General features: G+C 46.2%; 1 protein-coding gene across 5 annotated transcripts in view; it reads left to right on the top strand.

The window, feature by feature from the left end:
* Positions 1 to 22,505, top strand: part of LOXHD1 (lipoxygenase homology PLAT domains 1) — a 194,308-nt gene that overhangs the window by 123,680 nt on the left and 48,123 nt on the right. For 3 of the 5 annotated variants that reach the window (XR_014539524.1, XM_083575472.1, XM_083575471.1), the window contains exons 27-30: positions 3,213 to 3,329; positions 11,752 to 11,914; positions 13,709 to 13,863; positions 14,525 to 14,734. The exons of 1 other annotated variant lie outside the window; for it this stretch is intronic. Coding sequence is in view for 3 of the 4 variants with exons in the window: in XM_083575472.1 (XP_083431598.1) it covers positions 3,213 to 3,329; positions 11,752 to 11,914; positions 13,709 to 13,863; positions 14,525 to 14,734 (645 nt within the window). In the remaining variant the exon portion in view is untranslated. The remainder of the gene's footprint in view (positions 1 to 3,212; positions 3,330 to 11,751; positions 11,915 to 13,708; positions 13,864 to 14,524; positions 14,735 to 22,505) is intronic. One more of the 5 variants, XM_083575473.1, reaches the window with a different exon arrangement.

Here is a 22,505-nt window from a genome sequence, read left to right as displayed (position 1 = left end):
AACCGCCGACCTTCTGATCAGCAAGCCCTAGGCTCTGTGGTTCTATCCATGAATGTGGAGAAGAAGTGTACAAACATGGAAAAGTATTGCAGAATTGATTCCAGTAAATTCATTTGCGAACAAAAGCACCACATCCCCTGAATTGCTTGCAGTACATTCCACCTTTGTGGCATTCGAAAGCTAAAGATGAAATAAAATAGACATCTAGGCCAACTGCTCTTTTATCCAGATTTTGTTTTGTTTTGTTTTTTTACTGAGGGATCAAATAGTTCTGCCGTTAATTCTTTCCTGTTTGATCCTCGCATGGCCTTGAGCACTTTAGAATTCTTTTGGACTAACGCAAAACTGTTCCTAAATCTTATTTTTACATGTTTTGAGGTTGATGTTTTATAGTGGCAGAAGACAGCTAGTGAGTGGGGAGAGGGAAGTAGGAGCAAAATGTTGCATGCTGTCAACTACTTCTGAGAATCTGTAATAAGTTCAATAGACCTTGAAAACAATTCCGGGATTCCTGATCACCCAAGGGCTGTGAAATGCCTTTTTTAAAAAAAGAAAAGAAAAAAGAAGTCGTAGTTTTACTGCTGGATCTGCTTTGTATTCTGCAGATAGCATCCTGAAAGCATTTAAGAAACTGTTATCAGCCACACTTTGAGGAGGTGATTTGATGGCAATGTGGAAAGTGCCTGAATAAATATACCATTTTGTTGTTGTTGTTTTTTCTTGGCTTCTTCCATGCCTGTCTTTAAAAGCACACGTGGCATTTCCTTACAAAGGAAAGCAATTTATTTGGCATGAGCAGAAGGGGTGGGGGGGAGAATAATTGCTCTCCTTCTAATGTTAAATGATTTTCAGATAAATAGAGATTTTAATCATTTTTATTCAAAACGAGAGATGGATAGCACTTGGTTGGTCTGGAGAATGTTGGTGTAAACCCTGTCACCTGAAATGGATAATTTTGCGAGCTCGTGGATCTATCCCAGTTCCAAGCATTTGCTATTGTTATTGTTGTTGTTACTATTGATTTATTGATGTGTTTGTTGCTCGTAAAGGATATTTTGTTTTGTAATGTTTGCTGCTTTGTTGTGTTTTTATATTGGTTGTAAGTCGCCCAGAGTGGCTGGGGAAACCCAGCAAGACGGGCGGGATATAATTTTTTTAAAAAAATACTATTATTTTATTATTAGAAACCAGAAATTGAAAGCTCTAGTGCAGGCACCCCCAAACTCGGCCCTCCAGCTGTTTTGGGACTACAACTCCCATCATCCCTGACCACTGGTGCTATTAGCTAGGGGTGATGGGAGTTGTAGTCCTAAAACAGCTGGAGGGCCGAGTTTGGGGGTGCCTGCTCTAGTGCAAAGCAGGGCACAAACACCTTAAACATCCCACCTTCAAGAAAAGGCAAGAGATGGAGAAGGAGAAGGTCTGCTCTGCTCAGTCCCCCTCACCCTTTCTCCCCTGTAGAAGGAGTTACTACACATTAAATTCTGCAGCAGGGATGAAGAGCCTGTAGCCCTTCAGTTGTCTGACTTCAACTCCTATCAATCTCTTTCCCCCCCATAATGATTTTTATTAAGTTTTCCATTTTTATCATATTCACATTTTGTTACTGTCAGAGCTACCCTAGGTCCCAGCTCACAAAGGACCAACGCTGCTTCGTTGTTAAGTACAAAAGTCTTTATTGAAGTTCAGTTTCACTTCCAGAGCCGCAGCGCGCAGCTCTACGTCTCAACTGTCAGACCGCTGATGATCCGTCTGAATCTCCTCCCCCTGTACACCAGTTTAAGACCCTCGCCTTGCTCCACCTTTTCCGCTGCTCTTTCCTCCTCTGGGTCCGCCTGCCCGCCGGGGTCTCGCCCTTTCTAGACTCTTCTGACGCTGATTCCCCTGAACCTTCTCCCTCCCTCCGGCGGGCTTTAGGAGCTGGTTCCCCATCCGGGTCTCCTGCTGTCCCCCGCGCCTGCACATTTGAACTTGGCGCGCGCGCCCAGCCAGCAACTTTCCTCCTGACCGTTTCACTGCTGCTGTCACTGCTTCCCCCTTCGGGGGGGCTAGCTGCAACTGACCTCCCCTCCATTCCCCCACTCTCCGATGGAGGCGTGGTCAGCCCTGACTCATCTCCTCTCCCCGCTGGAGGAGACGCTGGTCCTGACACATGTGACTCTTCCCCCCCACTACGCTCTGGTGGGGAAACTGGTCCTGATCCCCCGCTGCTGCTTTGGGGTTCCCCGCTGGCTCCTTGTTTCTGGTGCGTCCCCCCTGAGACCCCCCTTGCCCTGACCATCGGCGCCCCCTTCTGGGAATCTTCTGATTCGCTGGAGAAGCTCATGGAATCTCTCGGGTCACTGTCATACTCCCCTACGCTGCCTTCGGATTCCTCCCCCTCGCTCTCCATTTCCTCTCTCCCCTGTGCTCCTGCTCCCGAACCCCTGACAGTTACATAATTCCATATCCCAATACATTGCTTTAACAGAGCATCGACATCCTTCCCTCCCTCTTTCCGACTTCCATACATCTTACTAAATTCTTAGCATTTCTAAAATCACCTTTGTTCTTTAATATTCTATCGTTCTTTAATATTTCCCCTTATTGTTGGTAAATCAGTTCCTTATATTTACATGACAAAACATTTCAGTCCAAACCTACAAACGTTTTCAGATGTTTACAGTTTTCTTTCATATAGAATATAAATTTGTTCCAGTCCTTTTGAAACAGTTCATCGAGCTGATTTCGGATTTCCCCCGTCAACTTGGCCATCTCTACATACTCCACCATCTTGACCTGCCATTCTTCCAACTCCTATCAACCTCAGCCAGCATGGCCAATGGTTAAGAATGATGGGAGTTGTAGTCCAACAACATATTCCCCACCCTAGCTGTAGTACGGCCCAGAATGCCCTGGGCAAAGTCTAAATTGGCCATTATTCTCTCTTGGATTCTTCAGCTCCGGCCATTAATATACACCTTTTTGTTTTGTTTTGGCCAAGTTCATGAGCTTCAGTCTACAGCCAAGTCCTCTGCTAGCTGGAATGTGTTAGTATCTAGCACACCTTTCTGAGATGGTTGCAGTTTGAGATGCTGCCGGAATATTTGTTATCTTCTTATCCCATTAAGAACAAACAAGATACAAGCTAAAGGAGCAAATAGGATTGGGTGTTGGAAAGTGAGGTTGCTAAACTTTGGTTGATCCTGAAATATCTTCCTTGACTTCTCCAGCTGGAGGACATTGGGGACATTCTTGAAAAGATCCGCATTGGGCATGACGGCGCAGGGATTAATCCTGGTTGGCATCTTGATAAAGTGCAGATACGAAGGCTTTTACCCAATGGAAAGGTGAGCAGAAAGCTGAGCATTTTGCTGCATGCCCCCATTCCAAAAGAACTTTTCTGCTTCGTGGAGCAGAGGGCTGACCCCAAAGCTGTTGCAAAACGCAGGCAGCAAGTCCTTACCTCCTTTTGGCCAAGAAGGTGGCAAAAATCCTAAGTTCACTTATAAACTAATGAGATCTGAACTGGTGTTACCAGGAACCACAGGTGGGAAGAGTTTTTTTTTTAATAAGATATTTATTAGCATTTTCCATTTTATACAACCAACAAAAAAAGAGATTAAAAAGAAAAAATAATAAAAACACATAAAGTTCAAAGCTTGTTTTTCAATAACATCTTTCACTGACCTCCTCATACCTCCCCTTCTTGTATTCCAGTTCGAATTGTTTATCCAGCAAATCCTTATCTCCCAGCATTACAATTAAACCCCTTATTTTCTGTCCATCTTCTTATATTATTGTAACTTAAACTCTTGGTTATATACAAAGAAAAAAGGGACCATTTTTTCATAATCTTATTACCATTACAGCTAGAAACCAATTAATTTCAATCCTGCATCATTCAACATTCATTAATATTGCAATATTTTTGTAGATAGTCCTTGAATTTCTTCCATTCTTCTTCTGCCGACTCTTCTCCCTGGTCACGGATTCCCACAGGTGGGAAGAGTTGCTCTTCTGCTTGAATCCTGCTGGCAGGCTTTTCACAGGCTCAGCCACTGTGAGAACCGGACGCAGGCCTGATCTTCAGGCTCCTCTTGTGTTTGTATGACTGACCAGGGAAAAGATCTTTGGTGGGATCTGGTGAACAGCTCGATGAAGATATTGTCCCAGCGTGCGGCAGCTGTAGGGGGGAAAAGTGAATTCCACGTTATAGATCAGTAGGAAAACAACAACTTGCCAGTACAGAAATCGTGGAATACTGGGTAGAATTTTGGCTTTTGCATCTCAAAAAGGATATTTGTAGAATTAGAATAGGGGCAAAAAGGCACCCAAAATGGGATTGGAGCAAAGGCAAGCAAGGGATACAAAAAGGTGTACGGTGTAGAGAAAGTAGATAGGGAAATGTTTGTCTCCCTTTCTATTAATAGTAGTATTCAGTGCCTAACATCAGTCTACAAATGGCTGACATTGAATCTGCTCCCCCGAAGAATAGCCCCACTGATCCTCTGCGGCCAGTTCCAGTCAGGCTGGCAGACAGCAGTCCTGAACACCCTTCAGAAACAGGGTTTTGCCCCTCAAGCCCTTCTGAGTCTGGGGTTGGGCCAGGCAAAAGCTATGGTTAGGCAAAGAATCATAGACACTGAGAGACAACAGGACTGCTCAAGGTGCCCTGACTATAAAATTGGAGAAATCGAGAGATATATAGCTGCACCGGCAGCATATCTCTTCTTTCTCATATCCAAAAATGCAAGAAGGGCTTTTACACTCGCCAGAAGCTCGGCTCTGCCCTCGCCGGTCCTGGAAAGATTCTTTTAAAAAGTCCCATATGCTCAGAGACTTTGCTCCTGTTCATTGGGGGATATAGGAATCCCAGAGCACTTGTTCTTTAGATGTCCCTTTTATCAAGAGGCACATAGTGAGACCATTGATCCCCTGCTGGTGAGGCTCGCTGACCTCCCGGAAAAGCAAAAATTCGACCTTTTCCTGTTAGGCAAAGATCAGAAGACAACCCGGATGGTCGCCAGATTCTGTGTACAGATCTGTAGGCGCAGACCATCCCCCGACTCAAACTAGTTCGTTAAGAAAATCCCCAAATTCTGTTCCATGGGTGACTCTGGGTCATCTCTCTGCGGTAGCTTATTTTAAAGTTTTAAGTGTCTATATGCTTATTGCATTTATAAATTTTAAATTTATTGTTGTACATTGTTTTAAATGTTTGTTTTCCTTCTGGGATTGTACCCCCAAGTGTGTTTTATAAGCTGGTCTCTGACCGTAATAAATTATCTATCTGTCTGTCTATCTATCTATCTATCTATCTATCTATCTATCTATCTATCTATCTCTATCATCTATCTATCTATATCTATCTATCATCTATCTATCTATCTATCTATCTATCATCTATCTATCATCTATCTATCTATCTATCTATCTATCTATCTATCTATCTATCTATCTATCTATCTATCATCTATCTATCTATATCTATCTATCTATCTATCTATCTATCTATCTATCTATCTATCATCTATCTATCTATCTATCTATCTATCATCTATCTATCATCTATCTAGTAGTATTCAGGGTTATCCTAGGAAGATGAACGATGCAAGATTCAGAACGAATGGATAGCTCAGTCGGTAGAGCATGAGACTCTTAATCTCAGGGTTGCAGAGGGTTGTAGATGATCCTTGGGCTCCATTCCAACTCTACAATTCTGTGATTCTGGGAATTACTTATTCACACACTGTGACTTTAAAAGGTGATTAGCTGTCGATGGCTATGAACCACACATCTATGTATTACCTCCAGTGTCTAAGATGGTCTGCCTCTGGCTACCAGTTGCCAGGGAGCAACTGGTGAGCCACTGTGAGAACAAGATGCTGGACTAGATGGGTTTCTAGTCTGATCCAGCAGGGCCCTTCCTATATTCTCACGGCCTTATGCAAGTCACTGTCTGACTGGGCAGTTCCTGACAGTCGCTGTTTTCAAATGGGCTTCAAGCATAAGCCAAAAATTCAGGTTGCACAAATCAGACTTTCTGCAATAATGGAAGGGGCTATGCACCTGCTGTTTGTCAAGTTCCCCACAAACAAACGGGAACAAATGCTCATTGGAAGTAGGGGTGGAGCAGAAATTTGATTCAGCCCATATTAAAAGGCGAACCTGCCTAATTGGGACTGTCCAAAACAATATGCAAACTGGAACACCACCACCCTTCAGAATTTATATCTGAAGGAGCGTCTCCACCCCCATCGTTCTACCCGGACTCTGAGGTCCAGTGCCGAGGGCCTTCTGGCTGTCCCCTCGCTGCAAGAAGCCAAGTTACAGGGAACCAGGCAGAGGGCCTTATAGGTAGCGGCACCCACCCTGTGGAAAGCCCTCCCACCAGATGTCAAAGAGAACAACAACTACCAGACTTTTAGAAGACATCTGAAGGCAGCCCTTTTTAGGGAAGCTTTTAATATTTGATGTATTACAGTATTTTAATATTTTGATGGAAGCCGCCCAAAGTGGCTGGGCAGGGTATAAATAAATTATTATTATTATTATTATTATTATTATTATTATTATTTATTTGCACTTTTTCGCATCTTGCAATGAGGTTCCCTGGCAAAGCAGTGTGCACAAAAACACACGGATATGCACATGAGAAAGCACATATCAGTGCATTATATTAGGGGAAATCGCTTTGCAAAAGTGTGTGTATCAGGCAGAAGGGCATGCAAAAACGTGGATATTTGGAGAAATTCGCAGTAAAATGGTGATAAATTTTCTTGATGTTTTTTTTTAAAAGATTGAACTTAAAGAAAAAAGCAAACAGCTCAGTGTAGAGCAGCTGTTTTTCATGCAGAAAGTCCTGGGCTCAATCCCCATTATCTCTAGGTAGGGCTGGGAGAGTATCCCTGTCTGAAACTCTGGACAGCCCCTGCCAGTCAGTGTACAGAATACTGAGCTAAATATACCAATGGTTCTGACTCACTGTAAGGCACCTTCCTGCGCTCCGCTGTAAAATTTTATGGTGCTAGTTTTCCAGTTAATGTGCTGCCTACCTCATCAAAACAAAACGTACCATATTTTTTGCTCTATAAGACTCACTTTTTCCCTTCTAAAAAGTAAGGGGAAATGTGTGTGCATCTTATGGAGCGAATGCAGGCTGCGCAGCTATCCCAGAAGCCAGAACAGGAAGAGGGATTGCTGCTTTCACTGCGCAGCGATCCCTCTTGCTGTTCTGGCTTCTGAGATTCAGAAATTTTTTCTTCTTGTTTTCCTCCTCCAAAAACTAGGTGCGTCTTGTGGTCTGGTGCGTCTTATAGAGTGAAAAATACGGTATCTTGCTTCCTCAGGAAGGTCAGAAACTGAGCAGCTCCCAGTGCACCCTGCTGGCTGAGTGTGGAAAATGTTCCCTGAAGACTTAAGAAGGCTGGCAGGGCCTACTCTTGCAGTGGCTCCTCCCTTCTGGAAGAGCCGTCTGCAATCCCTAAATGGCCTGTATTTATCTGATTCTGCAGATGCGGCCATCTCCCTGGATGTGGAGCAGGAAGAGCAACGAGGGAGACATGCCCAGAGTCTGAGGGAAATGGAAGAGGCATGCTCTTAGGCTGGGAAGGCATAGAACAGGGCACTGAGGGCTTCTCGTTGGCTTCGCTACGAGAAGCCAAGTTACAGGGAAGCAGGCAGAGGGCCTTCTCGGTAGCGGCGCTCGCTCTGTGGAACGCCCTCCCATCAGATGTCAAAGAGAAAAATAACTACCAAACTTTTAGAAGACATATGAAGGCAGCCCTGTTTAGGGAAGCTTTTAATGTTTAATAGGTTATTGTATTTTAGTGTTTTGTTGGAAGCTGCCCAGAGTGGCTGGGTTTCCGCAGCCAGATGGGCAGGGTATAAATAATAAATTATTATTATTATTATTATTATTATTATTATTATTATTATTAGGGAGTGGGCAGAAAAACATCCACCTGTACCCACATGCCAAGTAATGTAAGAGCTGAAATGGGTTGTTTTCAAGGGATAATTAACAGGCTATAGCAGAGTGACAGCTGCCAGTGTCCACCTGCAAATGCCCCTCAGGTCATCCTGAGCCTGCCCTCCAAATCAGGTTTCTTTACAATCTTGAAACCTGACTGGACCTCCCCCCACCTAAAAAATGGATAAAAAAAATAGCAGAAGCTGTTGTGCAAGGGATCCCTGCCCCCCACTGCCATTTCCTCCCAGCCAGCCCACTCCCCAAACATCAGTGTTACAAACCAAGCACAGAACCCAGGATTTGCCTCCTAATGTCTTGATGTATCATTATATCACGAGACAACAGCAAGCAGGGAAGCAGAGAGCTGCCTTGAAGGATGGAAGAGAGCAGGCAATATCCTCTAGGGACTCTTAGATAACTGCAGCAGCTTCTCTGCTTTCCCCTCCCTGAAACTAATGAGCTCTCGCTGGTGCACATTATGCGCTGTTAGCTTCTGGTGCTCCTCGGCGCACACTCTTCAAAATCCAGCCACATCTAGGAACAAAGGAAGCCTGCCTCAGCGTGCTGGGGAGGAAGCAGGCAGCCACCGGCAGCTGTCTCTTAAGTGGCTTTGGTCTGCACTCGGCAGATTGGACCCCTGCCTCCGTCCCTCCCTAATGTGCCTCCTTCCTGGCTCCCCTTTTCCCTGCTGTCATGAGCCTGTGGGGCAGGATGCCTGGTGGGAAGACCAAAGGAGAGGCAGGGCAGCTGAGAAGCAGGCAAGGCAGTAGCTGGATGGAAATGGGCAAAACGGATTGTGGGTGGAGAAGCAGCAAGGAGCTAAAGGATGCTCTGGGAAGACGGTGAAGGGGATCGAAGGGGCAGGAGAAGTCAGGTGCTGAGGACAGCAGCAGGAGAAGTGGCTTGGGTGGAAATAGGGCCTAGAGACCAGAGGGGCTGTTATCAGGTGAGAATGCAGAGGAACGGCTGGATCTTTCTGTTTTATTAAAGATTTTCTTGATTTACAAAAGTATGTGCAATCTCTCTCTCTCTCTCTCTCTCTCTCTCTCTCTCTCTCTCTCTCTCTCTCTCTCTCTCTCTTCCTCCCAAGTAACATTTTTTACAGATCAGTTTCATTTGTTGAGACACTAGGAAGAAGAGGGGGAAAGAGGTGAAGGGGGGGAAGGTGATTGGGGGTGGACACAAGTGAATAGCAGAGAACCTGCACAAGCGACGCTGACACAAAACCCCACATACAGTGGTACCTTGGGTTAAGTGCTTAATTCTTTCCGGAGGTCCGTTCTTAACCTGAAACTGTTCTTAACTTGAAGCACCACTTTAGCTAATGGGGCGTCCTGCTGCCGCCGCACCGCCGGAGTACAATTTCTGTTCTCATCCTGAAGCAAAGTTCTTAACCCGAGGTACTATTTCTGGGTTAGCGGAGTCTGTAACCTGAAGCGTATGTAACCTGAAGCGTATGTAACCCGAGGTACCACTGTATAATGGATCTTTCTGTTTTGATGTGAAATAGCCAGTCAAAATCCTTTGCCTGGCTTGCGTTGATCGGAATCAGCACTCTGGATAGCTCCCTGCAGACAGCGACCGGCTTTCCTGTACCCAGTGCTTCCTCGTTTTTTTCCTTTTTCTTTTTTCTGTAGCCATAACCAGCCCTTGACGAAACCTTGTTAATGAGAATGCCTGGAGGGGATGTAGTAGCAGGCCATGGTGATGCGACTGAGCAGCCACACATATTCTTGCTGAGCTTTTAGATTTGGGCACGTGGAGAGGGGAAGGGGGAGAGGAGGAGGAGGAGGAGGAATAGGAGGAAGGAAAGAGCCGAGTGCTGCATGATCGTGCCATCATCCGCCGCAGGATATTACGGCCTGCCACAGGATAGCAATAGGCTGCCAAGCCGCTAAAAGCCCTGCTACCTGATTAGACTGCTAAGAAGCCTCTCCGCGTATCTGTGCGCGGCAAGGGGGGGAAATGAGGTCAGATTAAATTGAAAAGCATTTGGGCAGGACAAGCTGACTTCGCTGCAGAGGGCTAAAGCCACAGCAACATGTGCCAGTTAAATTTCACAATTATATTTCATCTGCTGTGCTGAGTATTGGGGGAGGTGGGGGCAAGCAAATCGGAGCGTTTCAGTGGGATCTCATTTGTGCAGGGAGAACTGACAGACAGCAATGAGGAGGTTCTGACAGCCCAGGGGGTGAGGATAGGCTCCTCCGTTGCAAAATGTGACTTTATATGCTACATTTTATTTATATATTGTGGCTGCTCTCCATGAGCTCACAGGGCACTGGAGATCTGACCAACAGCTGAGAGCAAAGAGCTTTTTCCGGGGAGAACAAACTAGGCGTGACATTAATGTCAAAGTAGCTCTTCGTATTAAAAGGTGCAGGTTGTTTTGTTATGCAAACAGCATCAGCTGGAGGAGGGGAAGGTATATTGATGATTATCCAGATCACTGCAAGTGGGGAGGGAAAGTCTAACCATCTCCTCCCTTGCTGCAGTCCCAAGGAAAACCCTTCCTCTGATGCTGGCATTGCAATGTGGGATTCCCCCATGAATGGTGTTTACTTACATTTACATTTTTTAAAAAACAATAACCCCCCACCTTGCATTATGCCCTGTCTCATTTGGCCTTCAGATGTAACTCAGTGGTGGAGTTTGCATGCAGAAAGTTCATAGATTGGTCCCTGGCATCTACAGACCAAACAATAATGTGCATTGATAATGTGCATTGGGCGCTGGTTGCAGGTGCCTTTTTTGGAGTGCTGTTGACACAGTGCCATCCTCGTGCCTCTCTATTGGGCCTTGGAGACTCTCTCTAGGCCACACCTCCTCTCTAGCCACACCCCTGATCCTCATGTGATGCTCCCCAAGTCATGTTCTTCACTAGGACTGCTTCACACCTTCCTTGAGATTTTGCCTGCCCAGAATGTGTCCTTGAAAGCTGGCAGTGCCCCTTGCTTGCCTGGACAGAGATGTGAGAGCCCAGAAACCGAAACCAGGCTACTGCACAAAGGAAACATGTACGTTAGTTGCTCCACTCACTTTTTGCCTCTCACACCACCCACCACTGGCAGGTGGCCTCTGCAAAGTTGCCCAGAATGGAAAGTGGCCCTCAGTCTGAACAAAGTCTCTCCATCCCTGTTTTGATGAGTGGGTTCCCCTAGGTCAGGATGGATAGAGACCTGTTGCATCAGCAACCCAGCACATCAGCCTGGGAGGTGATATAGGAGCTGAAGGCTTCACCCCTTCCTGGCTCTTAGCCCAGCCCAGATTTCAGCAAGTCCTCCTATGTGCTTCTCCATCCTCCCAAGTTCACAGCTAGTTGGGCCCTTCATTGGTGGCCCTGAACTTCCTGGCTGCTTCATGGTCTCCTCTGCTCCTGTGGTCCTGGCTGAGATCAGGGGTGGTGGTCTGAGAGAGTTGGTGTGGGGACCTCCAATTCAAACCTGATGGGGTCATAGGAAGTGTGAGGAGGGTCCTGCTCTCCTTGTTCCTCATCTGAGGAGACCTCAGATTTGAATACCAGCTGCTGGCAACAACAGGAGGGGAGAGGGTTTTGCTCAGGGTTTTCCACAGGCATCTGGTTGACCACTGTGAGAACAGAATGCTGGACTAGATGGGCCACTTGCCTGATCCAGAAGGACTCTTCTCATGTCCTGAAGATGTCTGGGTAGGGCTGAACCCTGACATAAGTTTATTTCTCAAATATTTGGGTTGCTGACCTGGTATTTACATACGTTGTTCCACTACTTACGTTTGTTGCGCTCTGCTATTCCCCACCCCCTCAACTGCCGCATTAGGGTTCTGAAAAAACAACGTTTCCTTGTGAGAAGTGGCTGGCCACCTCTGAAGATGATGGCGAGATTATGAGGGAGCTGGTTCCATCCAGAGTCTTTACTGAAAAACTGTTGAAAGATGGGACGCTCAAGCAGATCGATGAACTAATTGATGATCCACTGGAAAGTGAGTCAAATCCCACCAGACCAGAGTTTGGCAGCCCCTACTCTAGATCAACCCACTCCCCGCTGTGCTAATTTAGTATAATTTACCTATGGCATGTATTTATATGTGTAGTGAACATGGTATTCTGCAAATAATAAGAGGATGGGTCTTTGCCTTAAAGAACTTACAATCTAGAATGTGATGTTTCCCAAAGTGGGTAATTTCACCCCCCGGGGGGTGCTGGAACGATCCAGGGGGGGTGGTAGTAGCCTTGGGGGAGCCATTTTCAGCATCACCCAGATCCAGGAAGTGGATCCCAGCTTGCCTGCCTCTTTGGCCAACCCTGACACTTTGCTTAAAGAAGGTAGATTTCCGGGGGGGGGAGCTCTGAGTATCCCCCCCCCATAAAAGTGGGCGGTTGGCCAAATAAGTTTGGGAACCTCTGATCTACAAAATAGGTATAAGGGGAGGGGAAGGGAGATGGAGTTGGAGGTGGGGATAGACCAGAATAATATGTAATTATTGCAGCTATGCGTACTCTTTCCAGGATTTTTTTTCACGGGAGCACTCAAAAAATGCAATCCATTTGGCCAAAGTGGTATAATCCATGCTAGCTCAGGATTCTACCCCCTCATTCGACTGTGCTGTGTTTCTAGGGACAGGTCTGTGCTTTAAAGCGCCATCTCAGAGCACTTTTCCGCCTTTGCCCTGGCACTTTCGCTGAGGAAACCTACCCTTTACTGCTGAATCGGGGCAAAGAGCAATCTGCAGAAAACACGAACTGCCATTTGTTCTGATTCAGCATTAAAGAACGGGTTTTCATAGGGAACCTGTCGGTGCAAAAAAAAGGGGGGGCACTTTAAAGTGCAGACTGTTCCTAGAAAGCACAGGGCATAAGGCAACTGTGCGTGAGCCCTTAGTCTCATGGTAAGTTTGTGTTTGTTGCTGCATTGTGTGTGCAGCAGCCCCATAGTCTTAGATTCAACCCATGATCTTGTAAATAAATAAAAGACTGTCTTAAGGGGAGGGGAAAGGTTGCTGTCTCAGCATGAACGACAGTGTAAACAAGTGCTTACAAGCTGCGTTAAAGCCAAATCAAATACTGAATAATGAGCGTTCATAATAGTATCCTCTTCATTGATGATTTTCCATTTTCCCTCAAGTGCCCCTTTTGGAGCAGTTAATTTTCCTTTATGTTTCATCTTGTTTCTTTCAAGCAAGCCCTTTTTTAAAAAAGAGAGAGGGAGGGAGGGAAGGAGTGCTAAACTAAATAAAATGCTTTCAAAATCCATTATGTCTTAGATTTCTTTCTAGCACTCTGCAGGAATGTTGCTGGAACTTGGAGAGCATTGAAAGAAGGCAGCTGACACGTGCCTGGTGCCTATAGCTGAGCAAGCCTTGCTTTTTCCAACAAAAACTCACCACAGTCATGTCCGTCCTTTCCAGAACACTTACAAAGAGCTTAAAACTGAGTTGGAGAAATGGGTATTTTTCTTAGCCACCTTCTAACTCAGTGGTAGATCACCTGCTTTGTGCATGAAATGTCCTGGGTTCAACCCTCAACTTGTCCCATTGAAAGGTGTCTGGTTGTGGGTTTGGAAAACAGATTTCCTTGAGACCTTGTGGGGAACGGATGCCAAATTGCATTGTAAGGTTAGATGGACAAAGGGCCTAACCTGCTACAAACTAGCTTCCTTTGTTCATTCATAAATGATTGCAAGCTAGGATCAGTTGAAGGCTGCTCATCTAGTCACTGATGTCAGTGCTCTGAAAGCCTCCATTAAAACATGATCTTCTCCTTCCCACTCTGCCCAGTTCATACGTACAAGATTAGCGTTTTCACCGGCGATATTTTCGGCGCTGGGACAGATGCCAGCGTGTTCTTGACGATATATGGAGACCTGGGAGACACAGGGGAGAGACAACTCAGCAGCTCTGAAACGAACATGAACAAGTTTGAAAGAGGACAGGTATCGATCAAACTGAGTATTCTTCACCAAACGTCTTGATAAGAGAGAAGTACAGCTTTTGTGCTTCTAGAAACGTAAGGAAAAACTCTGTCCCTGCACACTGCCTTCCCAGAAAAAAAAATCCACCCCCCAATCTTCGATCACCGTATTTTTCGCTCCATAAGACGCACCAGACCATAAGACACACCTAGTTTTTGGAGGAGGAAAACAAGAGAAAAATATTCTGAATCCCAAAAGCCCCCAAGTGCCACGCTCCCTTTAAAGAGCGTGCGGAGCATGTGTGCGGCTCTTGGGGGCTTTTCCCCGAGGAGGGAGAAGGGACTGACAGGCTGCACACATGCTCCACACGACTCTTTAAAGGGAGCGCTGAGCAGAGCCTCCCGCCTGCATTCGCTGCATAAGACGCACACACCTTTCCCCTTACTTTTTAGGAGGGAAAAAGTGCGTCTTATGGAGCGAAAAATACGGTAGTTAAGGAAACACAAGTTACATACCCTCATGGTACACATTAAGTGCAGGTCTCATGGAGTCACAGTGTGAGTGCAAAAAGGCCAGGGCTTAAGTCTCAGACTCCTTGGATCTTAGCCACTGTGCACTTTTCTGCTTGCGTAACAAACAGAACCTTGAAGAATGGCTCCTGTTTCCGTTCCATTCTCCCCAGGAAGACATCTTCTCAATCCAAGCCGTGGACCTCGGCGCTGTCTTCAAAATCAACATTCGGCATGACAACACAAACCCAAGGCCAGATTGGTACCTAGAGAAAGTAGAGATCCTGAATGACAACACAGAAGAATTGTTCCTGTTTCCGTGTGAACGCTGGCTCTCGAGGAAGAAGGAGGACCTGATGATAGAGCGGGTCCTTTTTGAAAAAGTAAATCACAATATTTATTTAGGCCCTGGTGTCCTAGAGGTTTGGAGGTCTGGGAGGCACAGGGGTTTTTATTTTAAGGTTCAGATGTGGTACGAAAGAGAAATGGCTGTTTGTGGTGTACAATCTTGCTTTTAGCTCAGTTGCCAAACCAGAGGTGGCCAGGGTTTTAAGAAGGCAACAATTTCCATTCCAACCATAACATTCATTTTGATGGAATGGAAGCATCAACCATTGTTTCAAAAAGTCATTAACTGTGTATTGTTTGTGGACAGAGGGAGCATCGACACTTCGGCTTGTCCCGTACCTAGAAAGGATGGCTTTGAGCGGTTTTGTCCTTGCTCCTCTCCTTTCCCAGGGAAAGCCTGCTCTTTAGTGCTAAATCGGAGGAAACATCAACCCAGAGAAAGCCTGAATTGCTGTTTACTCCAATTGAGGGCTAAAGAGGGGTTTCCCCTCTGGGGAAAACAGCAGGAAAAGAGTTTTTAAAAACAACAACTATGTGAAGGCAAGCCAGTAATATTTGCTTGACTGATTTCAGTTCATGAACACACAAACTGCCCAAATTTCTTCTTTCTTTTCTTTCCTTTTGTAAAAGTTCCTGCAAACAAAATATTTATTTTTAAAATTTACATCTACTTAGCGAGAGAAATCCAGAATTCAAGGGCTCAGAAAGTAGAGGTTTGCAGAAAGAAAAGAAAAGAAAGGGGGAAGTGGGGGCCAGGTAGACGGCGGGTAGAACTAGTAGATATAAAATATTTTTGTAAAAGGTGGAGGAACCTGCCAGCTACAGAAAATAAGGAATTATCTCCTTTCCCATCCCTTCAAGACACATTGCTGATCCTCACCATCATTTTCTCAATCTCATTTTGCCACTTCTCTTCTTGTTTTTCAAATTCTTTTGCAGTTCTACCGACAACCCCAGAGGTGACAGAGGGCAAAAGTAGATTTGTGTGTATATTATGTATGGCCAGTGTAATTTTAACAGTGAGGGGCAGGGAACGGGCAACATTTTGCACAGGATATCTAATTACCAGGCAGGGGAAAGATGGGCCCAAAGTAGGCAGGGGAAAGGCCAAAGCAAACTGGCAAAGGATGAAGACGTGTCTTCTTTCCTGGCTAGGTCACTACCAAACAGGACAAGTGGGGGAGAGGGCATGGCCGAGGGAGAAAGCAGGTGCCTTAAGAAGAGTGCTTGTGGCAGATTAGGGACGCGGGTGGTGCTGTGGGTTAAACCACAGAGCTTAGGACTTGCCGATCAGAAGGTCGGTGGTTCGAATCCCCGTGATGTGGTGAGCTCCCGTTGCTCGGTCCCTGCTCCTGCCCACCTAGCAGTTTAAAAGCACATCAAAGTGCAAGTAGACAAATAGGTACCGCTCCGGCGGGAAGGTAAAGGGCGTTTCCGTGCGCTGCTCTGGTTCGCCAGAAGCGGCTTAGTCATGCTGGCCACATGACCCGGAAGCTGTACTCTGGCTCCCTTGGCCAATAAAGCGAGATGAGCACCGCAACCCCAGAGTCGGCCATGACTGGACCTAATGGTCAGGGGTCCCTTTACCTTTTGTGGCAGATTAAGAAGCCTGGTGGGCCGGATTAGGCTCATAGCTTTCCCCATACCTGGTGATGAAAGGCAGGTAAGAACAGAGGTGGAGCAAGGTGGGTGCAGCCTGCCCTGGGTGCCATCTCTGGGTGGGGGTGACAAAATCCTGACCGGTCCCAATTGTGGCCACGCCAGATCGTACCCCCCGGCAGTGCCACCATGCCAGATCGTTGCCCCCAGCCTGGGTGCACTCCACCACCCCAGCAACAGCAACCAAACAATCATAATGGAAAGAAAGGGTGTGTTAATGTTTTGGGATAGATCTTCAAACAGGAAACTTCTGGAAATTCCCAGAAGTAGCTGAAACTAGTTTCTCTGTGTCACTGTGATCTTGGTGGTTATTAGCTTAGCTGCAGGCATTCTGTTATAACTTAATTTTCTCAGACAGCATCTCTTCTTATTTTGGGCAATTAGCTGTGACACCTGGTAAAAGCCATCTTTAAAGCATCCTTGCTTTCTCCTCCTGGAACTGGCCGCAGCCAGAGTCCAGGCTTCTGCAAGCGAATTGATGATGGAAACACCATGGTTGACTCTCTGAAAAAAGCTATATTTTTATCTCCAGTGCGTCAGTACTGCAGTGAGATTCCCGGGGAAAATAGGACCTATTACCTGCTGGTTCCAGCAGAGCACCATATCAGGTTTCAGTGATTGAAGGGGAAAGACTTCCGTTTCAGAGAGGCAAGATTCACAGCAAGGATCAAAGACCAGCTCTTGGTTATAATTCAAGACTGAATTGCAAACAAAAACCAACTCAAAACAAAAACCCAGCATGTCTTAAGAGCGTTTGTTGTGATGCCTTTTCCCAATACCTCCAAATTACTCTGTCAGATGTTAGCAAGGCAGGTCAAACGCTGGGTAAAAATGCTGCACTTTCATAGCACCAGCTGCAAGCTGCAAAAGGAGGCTGTTTGGGCTGTTTTTGGGTGCATAGGGGACTGGAATCAAAGAACTGGGTGCAAACCACAAAGCCACTTCCTGAAGCTCCTCCCAGCTGGGGCTAGTTGGCTGGTAGCCAATGTCTTCTTGTTCCCCAAAGTCCCCTGGAGCAAACTGTGGCCCGTTCCATGCACTGCAGCAAAACATTGTTAATAGTTTTCCACAAACATCACTATCTGGGGCTCTTCATTTTCTTCCCTCTGAGACTTGGAGGAGACAAACCTTTTGATCTCTTGGATGTGACGGTTTGCCATTACATCCAACCCAAGGATCCTGGCTTGTTTTGCTCCAACAGACTACCCAAAATGGAAGCTTGGCTAAAGATTGTGGGTGGTCTGAAGAGAAACAAGGCATGACCTATTGTTTAAGAGTAAGTCTACACCAGGGTTCTGTGGTTTGTTTCTTTCCAGCGTGAGTGGGGAAGAGTAAATCAGAAATATTTAGCTTGTTCACAGTAAGGCATACAGTGGTACCTCTGGTTAAGAACTTAATTCGTTCTGGAGGTCCGTTCTTAACCTGAAACTGTTCTTAACCTGAGGTACCACTTTAGCTACTGGGGCCTCTAGCTGCCATCGCGCAATTTCTGTTCTCATCCTGAAGTAAAGTTCTTAACCCAAGGTAGTATTTCTGGGTTAGCAGAGTCTGTAACCTGAAGTGTCTGTAACCCGAGGTACCACTGTAATTTATTATTATTATTATTATTATTATTATTATTATTATTATTATTAGAATTTATATACTGCCCTATACGCAGGGGTCTCAGGGTGGTTCACAGAATAAAATCAAGATATAAAACCACAAAATACATAATAAAAATCCAAAATACAAATACAAAAACAATACAAAAAACCAACAACAACCCAATAGACCCCCCCCCAAAAAACCTACATTTTAAAAGGGCATGGGATGTAAATCAGATCAACCAAAGGCCTGGTTAAAAAGGAATGTTTTTGCCTGGCATCCAAAGGTGTATAATGAAGGCACCAGGTGAACTTCCCTGAGGAGAGCATTTCTCAGACAGGGAGCCACTGCAGAGAAGGCCCTGTTCTTGTGTTGCCACCCTTCAGAGCTCTCGAGGAGGAGGCACACAAAGGAAGGCCTCAGAAGATGATCTCAGGGTCTGGGTAGGTTCATACGGAAAGAGACGGTCCTTCAGGTATTGCTGTCCTGAGCCATTTCAGAATTTATAGGCAGTGGCGGAGGAAGGGGTGTGAGGTGGGTGCGGGTCGCCCCGGGTGTCATCACTGAGGGGGGTGACAAAAATATGAGTTTTCTTTTTAAAAAATTAGGCTCACGAAACTTTTAAGTTCAGTCAAGAAACCCCGACTTTTGCGCTCCCGTTCCTAAAGACGGGAAGGGCAACTCTCATTTTGCGTCCTCTTCCTCCCCCAAGATTTGAGCCAAAAGTTCTCTTCCTCAAAGACACAGCAGGCATAGCTGATTCAGAGAGCAAGTCAAATGTCAAGTAGCATTTCCCTTCTGTGAACAGGAAGCCAGCCAAGCCAGCAGTTGTTCTGTTCCTGAAATAAGAGATACAATCCTGTTCATGGCTCAACTCTTCCATTGCTCCTGCAAGCAGCCTGTTGGTGGGGTGAGGGCAGAGTAGGTCTACCTGCACCTCAGCATTTAGAAAAAGCAAACTGGGCAGAAATAGAGCATCTCCTGAAGAGCAGTGTGAAATGTGTCCATCTCTAAATGATGCCCCTTGGGTATTAATTCCATAATAAAACAGTGAAAAAGCCTTCTCTCTACAAGGCTGCCTTCAGATGTCTTCTAAAGGTTGCATAGGTACTTATCTCCTTGGCTTGGGGTAGCATAACTCCATACCCTGCAAAATTTCTCTGACGGAAATAGGGATGTCCTAAGGAAAAGAGGAGGGACATGGGTGGCGCTGTGGGTTAAACCACAGAGCCTAGGGCTTGCCGATCAGAAGGTTGGCAGTTCCAATACCATGACGGGGTGAGCTCCCATTGTTCGGTCCCTGCTCCTGCCAACCTAGCAGTTCGAAAGCAAGTCAAAATGCAAGCAGATAAATAGGTACCGCTCCAGCGGGAAGGTAAACGGCGTTTCCGTGCGCTGCTCTGGTTCGCCAGAAGCGGCTTAGTCATGCTGGCCACATGACCTGGAAGCTGTACGCCGGCTCCCTCGGCCAATAAAGCGAGATGAGTACCGCAACCACAGAGTCTGTCACGACTGGACCTAACGGTCAGGGGTGCCTTTACCTTTAAGGAAAAGAGGAGGGACGCGGGTGGTGCTGTGGTCTAAACCACAGAGCCTAGGGCTTGCTGATCAGAAGGTCGGCAGTTCGAGTCCCCATGATGGGGTGAGCTCCCATTGTTCGGTCCCAGTTCCTGCCCACCTAGCAGTTTGAAAGCACGTCAAAGTGCAAGTAGATAAATAGGTACCGCTCCGGTGGGAAGGTAAACGGCGTTTCCGTGCGCTGCTCTGGTTCGCCAGAAGCGGCTTAGTCATGCTGGCCACATGACCTGGAAGCTGTACGCCGGCTCCCTCGGCCAATAAAGCGAGATGAGTACTGCAACCACAGAGTCTGTCACGACTGGACCTAACGGTCAGGGGTGCCTTTACCTTTAAGGAAAAGAGGAGGGACGCGGGTGGTGCTCTGGTCTAAACCACAGAGCCTAGGGCTTGCTGATCAGAAGGTCGGCAGTTCGAGTCCCCATGATGGGGTGAGCTCCCATTGTTCGGTCCCAGCTCCTGCCCACCTAGCAGTTCGAAAGCACGTCAAAGTGCAAGTAGATAAATAGGTACCGCTCCGGTGGGAAGGTAAACGGCGTTTCCGTACGCTGCTCTGGTTCGCCAGAAGCGGCTTAGTCATGCTGGCCACATGACCCGGAAGCTGTCTGCGGACAAAAGCTGGCTCCCTCAGCCTATAGAGCGAGATGAGCACCACAACACCAGAGTCGTCCCCGACTGGACCTAACAGTCAGGGGTGCCTTTAACTTTACCTTTAGTGAAAAGAGGGACATTCTGGGATCACATCAGGAACCTGATTTGAATCAGATTTACAGCCTGAATTAAATCAGGTTTCTGTAAATCTGTAAATTCTGTGGAAAACAGGGACACTTGGAAGGTCTGGAACTAACTCCAAATGTTAGTACTGGGAAGGGAAGAGAGTAGTATCTGTCTCCACATCAGCATAATTTCATATGGCCTAGAAACTTATGCAAAACCATGTCCTTAGCACTGACTTTTCATCCACTTGATGATGACTCACAAGCTTTTTTTTTTTTTGCCAAGGCTTTGCTTTGGCACATTTAATCTTTCCTGGTGAAATGTCTGTGGCTTCCATGCGTGAAAGAAAGCAAGCTTCTTTCTGACTGCCACAGCCACTGAAAACCAGGAGCTAATTAGAATTCCAAGTATGTGGATTAATTAACGGGATCAAAATTAATAGGCAGCGCTCGGCCTTTTACTCAGAAAGGCCTTGTACTGCAGTTGAGTGGAGCCGGTTGACTTTGTAAGGGCTTGTTCTACAGGGCAGAGCGATGTTTTAATTGCACGTTATGACTGAAACGACTGCATATTAACACTGGGGCAAATGGAGACACCCCAGGGATGAGCTTCATGGGTTGCATCCAGTACATGTAGCCTGCAAAGGGCCCGGTGGGACCAGGCTTACTTAGCCGCTATTATTAATTCCTTTTAAGGAGGCAAAACTAATTAGGTTTAATAAAAACAATTTCAACGAACATGCAGGGGGATTTTCTTTTATTTTTAAACATTTAGTCATGCTATTACACCAGCCCCCAAACCCCCAAGAATTTTTGTGGCTGTTTCTCATTCCGTTCACAGTTTTCACTGCACAAATTGCTTTGGAATATTTGGCTCATTTCTGCTTGCAAAGCATTTTGCCTGGTCAAGTCATACCCAGCGATTAGGGTGTCTGGAGCTGCTCAGCTCTGTGGACAGCTGCCTCATGTGGTGAGTCACTGAACTGCAGGTGGAACTTTCTGAGGACCTTCAAGAACTGGATTGACTCCACTCACCTAGCCTGGCCATGGATTGGATCCTTGTGGGCGGAAAGGACGATAAAAGAGCGTTTGGTGTTCCAGCTCAGATTTGGGTCCGTTGGTGAAGGAGCCATTGGAACATAAACATTGTGTTTCCATTGTTCCTTTGGGGAGATAAAAAGTTGGGTTAAGCCATAATCTGTGGCTGAATAGCAGAGACAGAGGAACAGAGGTTTTATGGGCAGGAGGGCATTTTCCTTTTGCAGAGAGTCCCAGGGGCCAGATTGCAAGAGCTTTAGGCCACTGGGCCTAAGGTTTACCACCTTTTTCTAAGAGGATTTCTACTAGGACATTTTTGTTGTTTAGTCATTTAGTCGTGTCCGACCCTTCGTGACCCCATGGACCAGAGCACGCCAGGCCCTCCTGTCTTCCACTGCCTCTCGCAGTTTGGTCAAACTCATGCTGGTAGCTTCAAGAACACTGTCCAACCACCTCGTCCTCTGCCACCCCCTTCTCTTTGTGCCCTCCATCTTTCCCAACATCAGGGTCTTTTCCATGGAGTCTTCTCTTCTCGTGAGGAGGCCAAAGTATTGGTGCCTCAGCTTCAGGATCTGTCCTTCCAGTGAGCACTCAGGGCTGATTTCCTTAAGAACGGATAGGTTTGATCTTCTTGCAGTCCATGGGACTCTCAAGAGTCTCCTCCAGCAAAGCATCAATTCTTTGGCGATCAGCCTTCTTTATGGTCCAGCTCTCACTTCCATACATCACTACTGGGACTATGACATATTCCTCTGAAAACAAGGAAGGCTTCTTGCTCAGAAGTATTGCTTCCTATCTGAATTTAATCAGCTGATACTCACAGACTTGATCAATTAAGATTTATTTTAACTAGGCGGCGGCCCTGGTTAAAACAGAACTGGTTGGAGGACTTGCAGGCTTTGTCGTTGGTTTTCTTTATAACATTTGTGTCCTTCCCCTTCAAAAAGTTCTAATTTTATCTACCTGACAGTCCTGAGAGGTAGGTTATTTGGGGGGTGGGGAAGCAAGAGAGATTTGCCAAAGGGCACACAGTGAGCTCTGTGAGTGAGTGAGGATTCGAACCCAGAGCTTGCTCCAAGTCCAAAATAAATCCTGCCTTGAACCAGTTTGCCTAGGTGCATAGAAGAAGCATTGTAGAACGAGGGCCTCTCCCCAAAATCATTTGTATATATATATATATATATATATATATATATATATATATATATATATATTCATATGCCATTAATCA

This window comes from Podarcis filfolensis (genome assembly GCF_964270895.1).
Source record: "Podarcis filfolensis genome assembly, chromosome: 11".
In the NCBI taxonomy this organism is placed as follows: Eukaryota; Metazoa; Chordata; class Lepidosauria; order Squamata; family Lacertidae; genus Podarcis; species Podarcis filfolensis.
The sequence above is the reverse complement of the archived record's forward strand: the minus strand, read 5'-3'. Positions and strand labels throughout refer to the sequence as shown.